Source organism: Rissa tridactyla, chromosome 1 (genome assembly GCF_028500815.1).
Source record: "Rissa tridactyla isolate bRisTri1 chromosome 1, bRisTri1.patW.cur.20221130, whole genome shotgun sequence".
In the NCBI taxonomy this organism is placed as follows: Eukaryota; Metazoa; Chordata; class Aves; order Charadriiformes; family Laridae; genus Rissa; species Rissa tridactyla.
In genome coordinates, this window is record NC_071466.1 from 217,320,295 (window position 1) to 217,332,314 (window position 12,020).

General features: G+C 48.2%; 1 protein-coding gene across 1 annotated transcript in view; it reads left to right on the forward strand.

The window, feature by feature from the left end:
- The window catches only part of LOC128910301 (collagen alpha-1(VII) chain-like), a 128,834-nt gene that overhangs the window by 11,784 nt on the left and 105,030 nt on the right, over positions 1-12,020 (forward strand). Inside the window, 6 exon segments of the mRNA XM_054203388.1 lie at positions 3,432-3,571; positions 6,897-7,077; positions 7,530-7,689; positions 9,238-9,331; positions 10,383-10,556; positions 11,552-11,712. Of these exon segments, the coding sequence (XP_054059363.1) occupies positions 3,502-3,571; positions 6,897-7,077; positions 7,530-7,689; positions 9,238-9,331; positions 10,383-10,556; positions 11,552-11,712 (840 nt within the window). The 5' untranslated portion in view covers positions 3,432-3,501.

Consider the following 12,020-nt stretch of genomic DNA (forward strand, 5'->3'; position numbering starts at 1 on the left):
GGGCTCCAGGAAAGCTGGGGAGGGACTCTGGCTCAGGGAGGGGAGCCATGGGATGAGGGGGAAGGGTTTTAAACTAAAAGAGGGGAGATTTAGACTAGGTATAGGGAAGAAATTTTTTATGCTGATGGTGGTGATCCCCTGGCCCAGGTTGCCCGGAGAGGTGGTTGGTGCCCCATCCCTGGAAATATTCCAGGTCAGGTTGGACGGGGCTCTGAGCAACCTGGTCTAGTTGAAGATGTCCCTGCTCATTGCAGGGGGGTTGGACTAGATGATCTTTAAAGCTCCCTCCCAACCCAACGCATTCTATGATTTTATGGTTCTGTATACGTGTCCCACGCTGCCTTTTCTCACCTAGGGATGGGATTTCATACCTAGCTGAACCCTTGAAGGCAGTGGGATTTTGGAAGGAATCATGAAGGGGAAAACCAAGAAAGAATGACTAATTTTCCTTTCAAAGTCAGAGAGTAGCGCCCTTGAATTTGGGATCATCTGTAATCTGGATGTGCTGCAGTCATCCATCAGGGACCCAGGCTGGCAACGCAGCAGCAGGAGTTGGGTGGGTTTTCCACCCCTGAGTGAACATTTGCAGCTCACTGCTAGAAGGCGGAGGCCAGCTTTGACTAAAATTTTAAAAATATATGTAATAAAAATTAGAAATATTCAATACGTTCAAGAATTGAACACATAAAAGTCCAACATGTATGCACATGTGGATATATGAATTTGTGTCTGCCAGGAAATTTGTTTAGTTTGTGGCATCCAGGTTATGAAACCCTTTTGAATCCTTTTCCTCACCTTCGCAATGTGAATTCAAGGTGTGACTGTTCTGAGCTCGAGCCTTTCTACACCCGCAGGGTCTTTACGTTTTGTGAATGTTAACACTTACTCACCGGGGCTCACCGCGCTTTTTCTTTGCCTCCGCAGTCTTCTAGGATTTATTCCTTATATGACTATTTTCCCATTGCTATGTTAATGTGCATTTTTTACTGTATTTTTTCCATGCCGAAGCATTAAACAGTGTCAAAGCTGGCGAAAAAAAAATAATAGAATAATCACATGTTAAATTTTTATCTGCAAGAATGCGCTTTGGCTTAGCTGCCCAAAGTGACTGCAGAAACTCAGACTTATTTTTTTGTTGCTTAGGCCTGTTTTTTTTTTAGTTTCCTGCATGTATGTGAACTTGGGTGACAAAAGATGAAGATTCATCTGACATGTGGCAGTTGGATGTGCTGACGTGCAGGTTCCTTTGCCCTGGGTACAGCGCCAGGGATCCATGAGGCACTTATAAAAATCAGCATTTTGGGGGATCTCCTGTCTCAATGTAAGAGCTGGTATTTTTGGGGCAGGACTGGGTGAGCTGGTCGCAGTGCCGTTCACAGAAACTGGAGAGGCTTCCACGTAAAGACCAGTTAAGACCATTAGGACAGGCTTCAGTGCCAGTTGTTGTGATGGGCATGTGCTCCCAAAGGATCTGCATTAGCTGTCTCAGTACATATTATATGGCATTTCTGGTGTTATTTTCAATATGGACATTCTCAGAACAGTGCGTTGTATTTACAAGCTAAATTGTCCTTCACTTTGATTGTATTTTGGGCAGGAGGAAGTGTAGAGGCGTGAATGACGGGAGGAAGAGGAGAAGAGAGGATGGAAGGAGGCACTTCTTGAAAAACATTGAAATAAGGGTCTCTGCAGGAAGAATTGCTGGGGGGGCATATGTTTTTAACAAGATTAACACGGAGCTCAGAAACCCGGTCAAAGGTTTTGCTGCCTTCCTGCTCCATGACTCATAGAACGTGTTGGGTTGGAAGGGACCTCTAAAGGCCATCTAGTCCAACCCCCCTGCAGCAAGCAGGGACATCTTCAACTAGATCAGGTTGCTCAGAGCCTCATCAAGCCTGGTCTTGAAGGGTTTGTTATGGTCCAGGATAGACCCCGCCCTACAGAGCTGAGGATTAAATGGGAAGGGAATAGGGGATGCTGCCAGGTTGGCATTGCAAGAAGGGTGCTGGGATCTGAGGGGCGATGGGGTGATCTTGCCAAAGCTTGTAACATGACTCTTGCAAAAGAGGAGATGGTAAAACCTTATTTTCTTGGGTCTCAGCTCTGCACTGCTCTATTACTTGATTTTCTGGAAGCTTATTTACTTGTGTTGATAAAAAGCTTACATTTGCTTGTTTTGTTTTGTTTTTATTTGTTGTTTTTTCTTTGTGGTGGTGGTGGTGGGGGGAGGGATTGTGTTTTTGCTTTGAAGCCGTCTCCACAGCAACTAACGGTGGCACCACACAGAGGTTTTGACAGGAGTTAGGAAGGAAGGACATAGCACAGGTTAACTGCTGCACAGCAGAGATCTTGATTACATCCAAGCACACCCAGCAATTAGGAGAAGAGAGAGGGAAAATAAGAAACAGAAAACACATTAAGGGAACTTAAAGTCCTGAGGGTCTCCGAGATAGTTGTAGCTACGTGATGGGCAAGGTGACCACAGCCCTGGTGTCTAGATGTACACCAGGCTGCTCCAGGCACTTGACCTTCATCTTGCTTGTTCGGGGGTTCATTTAGATGGGGTTATTCCAGGCTGTGCACAGGAACTCAGGTTATATTCCAAAAGGGACCAAATCTGTACTGCAATGTGATTTTTGAGATTGCGTGTTGTTAGCTGGAAGGAACAATCCAGCCCTGGCAAAGAGCTAGGCTGGATGAAGTCATCGAGCTCATCTTTTCCACCCTGGAAGTAGTCCATGTCTCCCTGTGAAATCTGCTCAGCCCGAGACGAGCAGGTGAGGCTCAGAACAGGAGAAGAACTTTTTATTGGCCATTAAAAAAGAATAAAACCCCTTCTGGCAACTCCACTTCTGCTGCAGTTGTTGCTTCGTAGAGAGAAGTCCCTGCTTTGCAGAGAGAGACTTCTGTAGCAATTTTGGGGAGTCGCTAAACTGTCCATAGGCAGTAACCAGAGCTTTCCACCTCCTTTGGCTGCTCCATGATGGTGGGCTGGACCTCCAAGGGCGGCAAGCACAAGGCAGTTAATCCTGGATTTAAGAACCTGAAGGTTAGTTGCAAAAAAGGCTAATAAAGACTTGAGTGCAGGTGATTGCTGTCTGCAGTGATCTACTCATCTTTCCTCCCTGCGTAACTGAGGGTAGCAGGTGCTTCCCTCTTTCATCACACCATTAATATTCACATTTAGGCTTAATTGCCTGAGGTGGTTGTTCCCCGAATAAGGGTGCTGTTAGGGAAAGGTGCTGGGGGAGCAAAGCTGTAGCCGGCATCAGCAAAGAGATGAAGGAATTACTGGATTTATGGTACCTTTAATGCCAATTGCCTGAGCCAAGATGAGCCTTTGTAGCTGGAGAAAATCTTCCCTGGCCACTGTAAGCAGGTGGGAGCATCATACTCAGATGGCACATGTTAAAGCCTCTTTCCTCCTGCAGATGAATGACTCTCCAGGCTGTGTGCTGACTCCAGGAACCAAGAAGGAGCTTATTCCCAAGAAAAAGGAAAATGTTGTATGCCCAGATCCTTGCCCTGGCAGTGGCTGTGGTGCAGTACAGAGCCGTGGCCGTTCATGAAGGTATGTGACAAGTGGGCTACCATAAATGCAGCAGCTGGGGGTGATGTGCTGGGACACATCAGGGAGAAAAAGACCTCTTCCAAGCAGCTGTTTCTGCTAATGTCATGGACACACACACAGGTGCTGTCCTTTTAGGTTGGGATCATCTCATAACCGAGCATCTTAGCTGGCCCCGAAAGGCAGGCAGGACCTGACTTGCGGCACGAGGGTTTGTGGGGAAATTGGGACTCTGCTCAGTGTCCTGCCTCTAGTACCACCTAGCTGTTCCAGAGGAAGGTGGGGAGAAAATGTATCCCCTCCTGCTGATATCCAAGAGATGGGACAAGCCACCACACAGGGGATATGAGAGAGAAGACCTCAAGGCAGCCTTGAAGCCTCCTGCTGTTGTTTAGAGAGTTGAGGTGGCACAAGGGCTCACCTCCTCCCCGGCTCCCCATTGCCTGTGCAAGCCCACAAAGAACTTTTAGAGAGGAGGGGTTGGGCCCAAAAGTCAGGAGACAAAAGGACCCCAGAGAAGAGCCTCATGGAGTTGCAGCATGATCCACAGCATGTCTCCGTAGCCTCAGGGTCCTGCAGGACCGGGAAGCTCCATCCTACAAAGCTAATCCAGAGCTCCTGGGACTGTCATGAGGCTGGGTATGAGCCTGTGGGTCCTCTCTCTTTGAATTGTTTCACAACAACAAGCCCCCAGGATTTGAAGGTGTAAATTCACCTGGACTAACTCCAGTTCATGCAACAAGGAGTTAATGGAAGCTTCGGCATCAGCTACAAAATTAACTTGATTAAGTTCCTGTCCGTCAATTAAGCCAATATACTTGACTATAATGCTATTTAATTCAAAGCTGGGAACAGTGCAATAAATCAACATTTACAGATGTCTCTGGCAAACCTGTGATTGATGAAACGTGGTAATTTTGGAGGTGCATGGAAAATTTCAAATAAAATCATATCCCCCTGTGATTAATATAGCTGTCTGTGTTGGTATTTTCTCCAGAAGGTACCAATCCAAATATGCTTAACATCACATGTTTCCAGTGACAGCTTCAGGTACTTGATCCAAGCAGCAAACGCTCTCAGGTTTCATTATCAAGCTGGGCCTCTCTGGAAAGGTTCTGAGCACCTGGCTCAGCATCTCACAGAATGGGCTCTGGGTGCCCCTTTGTAGAGAAAGGGCCACCATCCTGCCCTTTTTAATCCCATGGAGCTCTTGCTTGTTGCCTTTTTCCTCATTGTCCCTGGATGCAAACAAGGGCAGGAGCATTGAGCAAGACTCGCAGGGGCCAGGAACAGATGGAGGAGGCCCTCTGGGGATTTGGGATGGGGAGAGGTAGCTAGCAAAGCTCCCCCAGATACCAATGGCATTTTGAGCATGTTTTCCAGATCAGGGCCAAAAATGCAGGTCTCCCAAGAAAAGCTGTCTGGCCCTGCCTTGAGTAACTCCAAGAGGTGGGTGATTTGGAGAGGGCTGGTGGGTGGCCTTCTCCATCTCATTGAACCTTTGTTGGGATTTTCTTGTGGTAATACAGGTTGTGGTTACCCTTGGAAGCTGACGAAAGATTTCCCCCAGTTCTGAGGTCAGAGCCAAGGACTGGCATTGCCTTCCCTCCAAGTCCTTCTGGGGGAACAGGGACATCAAGGTCAAAACTGGGGGAAAGGGGTAGATCTGAAATAGAAGCATCAGCTGGGAAAAGAGCTGCCAGCAGCTGAGCTGCCTCCAAGACACCTCTGACAGCTGAAAAGCACTTATGGAGAATTGAGAAGGGGAGGGAGGTATCAACAGAGAGCTCTAGGAAGGAAAATTGAAATAATTGTCTCCCATTTTTGTCAAGAGAAAGGGCTTTATATTCCCAGCTGGATACAAGTAAAACAAAAAAGAGACGGTCATTATTTTTCTGCAGTAAACAGAACTGTTAAGTCATGAAGAGCTCAGTGTCAGGAGGTACAAAGAAAGATGAAGAAACCAAAAGCTTTGGGTAACAAAGACCCTTGGACTTCCATCCATCCACAGCCAGCAAACGATCCTCTGTCCTGCTGTGTGGCCAAAGGGGATTGATCAGGGACACAGCCATGAAGGAGAGCACAAAAATTGCGTCCTTCCAAGCCCTTTGGGGACCCTGCTTATAGAAATGGGGTAAAAGTCAGGTAAATTGAAGAGGCTGGGATAAAACAGCCTTTCTGTTTGCAACAGAAGCATAAGAAACCCACCTAGCGCTTCTGCCCATCAAACTGGAACAACAAACTGGAACAAAAGCCTGGCTGGGTGCAAGTTGGGTCTCCAGATTTGCAGCTGAAAGTCAAGGCAGTGGCTGGGTAAAGACCAAAGCAGCAGTGACACAAAATGAAAAAAAAAAATGTGAAGAGATTGAGCCCAGTCCTGGTGAGCAAGATACAAAAAGCCCTCCTCCAGCAGTCAGCACGGTCTACTTTTTAGCAGCCCTACATTAATTACTCAGGATCTATCTGCAAAGGAGAGAAACACCAAAGAAAACAGAAAATTTGAACATCCCTTGTAGAGCCTTCGTTAATTTAAGCATCCCGAAAAGTCATCAGATTTCTGTCCATGAAATATATTTATTAGATGCCGAAGGAAAATTAAATTAAATTGAGACTGAACACTGTATAGGCAAATATGCCTTGTTGTTTGTTAAACAAATTTCCTTGTACACCTGTCCCTTCCCTGCCAGCTGTCATCAGGTAGCTCTGGCTCATACAGAAAAAACGCTCAAATTGTTCACTCTTTGCACAAGAACCTTTTCATGCTCGAGGCTGCTGGCACCTAGGCAAGAGGGGAGTGTTGCAAAGCTGAATGCGCAGAGTATCCCAAGCTTTCTCTGGGCAAGACTGGAAGACTTGGTTGTTCTAGGGCTGGCAAAGCACAGGTAGCCAGGTGTCCCCGTGTCTGCATGGGTGTCTCACATTGGCTCTGGAGACCCTGATGGAAGAAGCCCAGGACGGTTGGTGGGGTGGCAGAGCTGCCACATTCCCAAATTTCAGTTGTGTTTGGCTCAGGTGTCGATGTCTACCTCTGGGCATGTGAAACCCCAGGCATCCCCTTGGTTCCAGCATGTCCTACAGACCTACATGCCTTGATGGATCAGGGTTTTGGTGTTTGTGCGTCAAATGAGAAACTTGCCCTGTGTGACAACAGCAAAGTGGGGAATTAGGAGGAAATTAAGGAGCAACTAAGGAATTGCAGCTAAGGAATATTGCCTAGGCTCAACCAAGTGGGCAATATCTCAGGGGTTCTTGTGATTCAGAGGAGTTTAACTCCTGGCCGCCTCATTGCATGGTGGGCATGAGCCTTCTTGCTCTTCTTCTCCCTCAGCATGCAGGACGGCGGAGGTGGCCGACATTCTGTTCCTTGTGGGGCAGTCCCAGGGCGCAGGGAGGGAGAGCTCCTGGCTGGTCAAGGACTTCATCGTCAGCATGGCCCGTTCCTTTGAGAATGTGGTGATGGGCAAAGGAGGCATCCGGCTGGCAGTGGCACTCTACGAGGAGAAACCAAGGTGGGTCAGCCCATCCTCTACCACCAGCTATGGCTCTAGATGGGCAACCATGTCCCCATGGTTAAAGAGCTGTTGCTGTTCTGATGAACCATTACAAGAGCAGAGCAAAAGTGAGCATTACAAAAGTAGGAGAGACCCCCAGCAATGTCACCAGAGTCTAGAGGCGCTCACCCATGGGGAACTCTTTCAGGGCAGGGAGGCTGGTGTTTAATGCAGACACAAGAAATTCCCCACCATCCCATTTTAGATAGTATTTTATGGAAACAGGGCTCTGTGGGGCTCATGCCCTGGATTCTGTTGACCACTGTGAAGAGGACTCCTTGCTGTGACTAGCTGTATTTCAACATTATTGCTGGTCATTACTATTATCAAAGCATCATTGCTATACCAACAGTACCAACAGCGTTTTCATGCTCCTTATTCCCCCGTATTCCCCCATTTCTCATTCCCAGGATGAGTATTGAGCTCACGGATTACGTGACCATCGAAGAAATGCTGGTGGCAATTCAGGATCTCTCCCTCAAAGGTGGCAGCTTAAAGACCGGGTCAGCCTTAGCCTTTGCGGCTCACACCATGTCTCGCCAGGACACGCTGCGAGAGGATGCAGCAAAGGTAAGTGACTTTCTGTGATGACGTCGCTGGTGTCATCCTCAGTAGGGATCAGACCTCTGACTTCTTCACCTGGAGGCATGAATGAGCCATTTGGTTTGTATTTATCCCGTCTCATTTTTAGCTTGGAGTTGAGGGTACCACATTTAGGAGCTCATTTAGCTTCAGGTCACTTATCGGTGATAGAGGGAGACAGGCATCTCCCGATTTTCAAGGGGATGACTCATTTTGTAAAAATGCTGATGTTTCCCCACAGATTGCAGAGGTGCCCAGCGTTCTAGTCTTAAACGCCTCCAGCTGAGTACCCAAATTCGGGGCACTTACTGCATAAGCTAACTGAGCAGGCTCAGGACATGATAAGGACAAGGAGACAAGTTGTGGTGCTGGTGCACGTAGCTGTTGCTAATAGCCTGCACCCATCCACTCCAGTTACAGAGAGCGGCAGTAGAGTTAGCACCTTACTCGAAACCAGACACGTTGCTGTGTCTTTACCTTTCAGGTGTCAGTTCTGGGTCATTGGTTTCTTCAGATCTTTTTTTTTTTTTTTTTTTTTTTAATTATTTAGTTCGTAATTTCTTAGAGGCTCTGAGGATGCTGAGGAGAGAAGGTGCTGCGTTGTGCTTTGCTCAGCAGGCTGCGTGAAGCAGTTCACTCCGCTCTGCTCTGATGGTAGACAGTCTCGACATCAAGAAGGGGGCAGCCCCATGGGGAGTGGATACACCCCATGGATCGAGTCTGAAATGATGACAGCCAGCTTTCACCTCCCATGGGCCTCCCATGTTTGCAGCTCGATGCCGCACCTTCTCTTTTGCTTTGAGATCCTGCATGCCAAATGTGGTCTGTGTGATCCATGCTATCAGTGGGGTCAATGAGACCTGTTTTGGGTCACAGAGAAGGAGGGAGAACATGATGATACAGGTGGGACATGTTAACCACCTCAACTGCCTGCTTAAAGGTGTTGCAGCAGGTTGTGTCTTCAGTATATCATCCCATGCGCCAGCCGTGTCTCCTGCTATGTGATCTGACACGGGACTTTCCCCAAAGTTTAAAAGGTCTGGGGTTGCTGAGCTGGCTGTCATTGAAACCCAGGCTGTGGCTGAGAGAGTTTCTTACCACCTGATAGCGCCATCCAGGTGCCAGTGGTCAAGTGTGTTGTCCAGGCTGCAGCTGAGTCCTCCTTTAAGAGCTGCTCTTGTGAACTTCTAGGAGTGAATCCTCTCTCTGTGCTGGCATTAATGCCCTTCTGGACCCTTCTGCCCCAAGCAGAGGTGAGACACGGTTGGGCAGGAGGAGACATGCGGAGAAGATGCTGACATGAGCAGCAGCATTTATCCTCTGCTTCCTTCCCAGCTCACGCTCGTGAAAGCTGATTTCATGTGAGTTACCCCAGAGGTGTGGGTGATCAAAGGATTTATTTTCAAGTGCCCATCCTTTTAGAGAGATGGACTTCATCCAAGGTCTGACTTGTCAGTGTGAAAATCCCCCACCTGTCTCTGTGACCTCCTCATGTTGTGCTCTTTCATTCTCTGGCTCTTATGCCAATTCTTGTAGGTAGTTGTTTTGATCACGGATGGAAAATCCAGCGATTCAGTTGAAGATGAAGCCCGGGTCCTGCAGGATGGGGGGGTGACGGTGTTTGCTGTAGGTACGTATGGACACGCTAAGTTACGTGGAGCATCGCCACCAAACACTCTGTGTGCACCAACAGTCTACGCGCTGGGGAAGATTCCTGAGGCACGACAGCCCCCTCCTCTAAAAACTGCACCCATCCCCAGGCTCAGCCACTAGCAACTACTGCAAGTACAGGAAAATCACATTTGTGCTGTGCTTAGGTATTTTTTGTTGTTGTCGATAGCTGATTTATTCAGCTTTTGCATCTGTCAAAACTACTTGCAAATTCAGGAGGAGTTCAATAAGTAGTTCCATAAAAGTCAAAACGTTTTGATGTGACATTTTCAAAAATGAAATGTTTTTACTTTTGAAGCTTTCTTTTAATGGGGTTCAGAGACCGACTTCAGCTATGTTAAAAATGTCCATCAGAATAATTCCATGGGCAAGGAAAAATTTCAGCACCTCCCTGCCCCCAAGAGCATTTATTACAAGTCAAATATTTCCCTTCACCAAACATTTCAGGGGAGAAGAAGGGGATGGTGATGGTGTTTCATTATAGGGAGCAACCAAGTCGATTTGGGCAAACGTGAGGTGAAAATTAGGCAGGGTTGGTTTGTTGAGATTCCCCCCCCCTCCTTTTTTTAAATTCAACCATAGGAAACCCCTGCAATTTTCACACAGCCTCCCATAGTCCTGTTGTCTGCTCAGAAGGGCAGAAATGTCTCTCATCCAATAGGAAGGATGAGGCCAGATCCTGCCCTGTTCCTTTTCCCTCTCCACCCCAAGAGAGCTTTCCACCTCTCAGCCCATTAGCAGCCAGTCACCTGGGTCAATCTCTAACATGCTTCTGGAGAAAACCTTGACCTCTTTTCCTTGATGGCTTCATCTGCTTCACCACTGCCCATCCAACTTGAGCCTCCATTCCTCGTTTCATCCTTCACCATGGGCAGCATGACTGCAAAGCTGGTGTGAAACTCAAAGGCCAGCACATTGCTCCCGCTTGCTCTTGACAGCCCGTGACAATCCCTGGCCTGTCCCAGGGATGGTGTTTGATCCCCTCTTTTCCTCCTCTTTTCTTCTTCTAGGAATTAAGGGTGCTGACAAGAATGAACTGAGCAAAATAGCATCAGAGCCCACTGCAGAGCACGTGCTTTACATTGAAGATTTCCACCTGCTCCACAATGTGGCCCCCAAACTCTCTCGAAGGCTCTGTTTCACTGCCTCAGAGCCACCACAACCGGTCAAACAGACTGTACAAGGTGCGTTGGGGCTCTCCCTTTATTCTGCTTCCCACCTGCTCGAACCAGCCCCTTCCCAGTCCCGGCATGTGCCAGCCACACCACAAGATGGACCTCCCACATCCCCTCTGTTCATCACAAGGGACCTTTAGGGGTTGGATGACCCTAGAGGAGCAGCCAGCTCACGGAGCATCAGTTGCTTGGGGGCAGTGGTCCTGTGTATTTTGCTTGTGTCCGCATCTCCATGGTTTGTCTGGTGATACTGCATCCTGAAAGTCTTGCTGCTGGTTCAAACAAAAGGAGCAGCAATGGGCTGTGGCAGCAATTCTGCCCCTTGGGGGCTTTCATGATGAACCTCTCATGGTGAACTCTGACCACACAGCTCAGGGTCTCAGAAAGAATTTCATTCCTTGCAGAAGATGCTAAAAGCAGCCAAAGACATTTCCAAAGACATCTAGGTCTCTCTCCTAACAGATACTGATGTTGCCGCAAATCCAAAGGTGGTAGCAAAGAACTCCTGTCCCCCTCTTGGCACACAAACTCGTGAGATTAGTTAAAAGCATGGGGCAGAGCTTGGGGGAGCTTCATCCAAGTCATTAGAGGGTCTTTTTTTACCTTCTTCTGTGGTTCTGCAGCACTTCAGGGCTGCCTGTGATGTTTCATGGAGAGTTCGAGCTTTCTGGTTGAATATTAGCTGGTGGCAGGAAGGAGAAGGGCAGGCAGGATCTGATGCCCTATGCATTAAGCAGGTGTTCACAGGGAAAATGTAGCCAGAACCAGTTTTGGTTTCCCTTCTTGTGCTGTCAAACAACTTGCCAAAAGAAAAGCTAATTGTGTGTCTCTGGCCTGGAAGCAGAGCCCAGCTGCCCCTGCGCTCTCAGTCTGAGTGAGTGCCATCTATACCCAAGGCTTTCTCCATGCTGGATGTGTTGACTCCGACAATGACCAGCCTGCACACGTCCAACACTGGTGCCATCAGGGTCCAAACCAAAGGCCTTTCCTTTCTCTTTTTGCAGCTGAGAAGATCATCGGCCCCCGGGATTTGTATGTCAGTGAGCACAGCCACAGCTCGCTGCGACTCACGTGGATGCCAGCTACAGGGAGGGTGACGGGGTACCGTGTCCATCTGCATCCCTTGCTGCCTTCAAGGAAGCCCGTTTCAGAGGACCAGCATCAGGTACAGTTGTGTTACCATTTTACAGAGCACCAGTTACAGATCCAGGTGTTGGGGGTTAGCCCGCTGCTGATGGCACAGCATGGTTAGGAGATGGCACCATGTCCTTCAGCCATCCCGGTCACAGCCCAGTGCATTGCCATAAATTCCTGAAGCTGCTTGCTTGAAGTGGAGGTCTATAGATAGACCATCAGATTTTGGGGTGTGTTGGTTGCTCATGCTCATTTTGGCTTTGCTGTTGTGGTGAGATGGAGTTTCTGGGAGTGGTGGGTCAGGGGAAGGTAGGGTGGAAGAATGATGTGGCACAAACT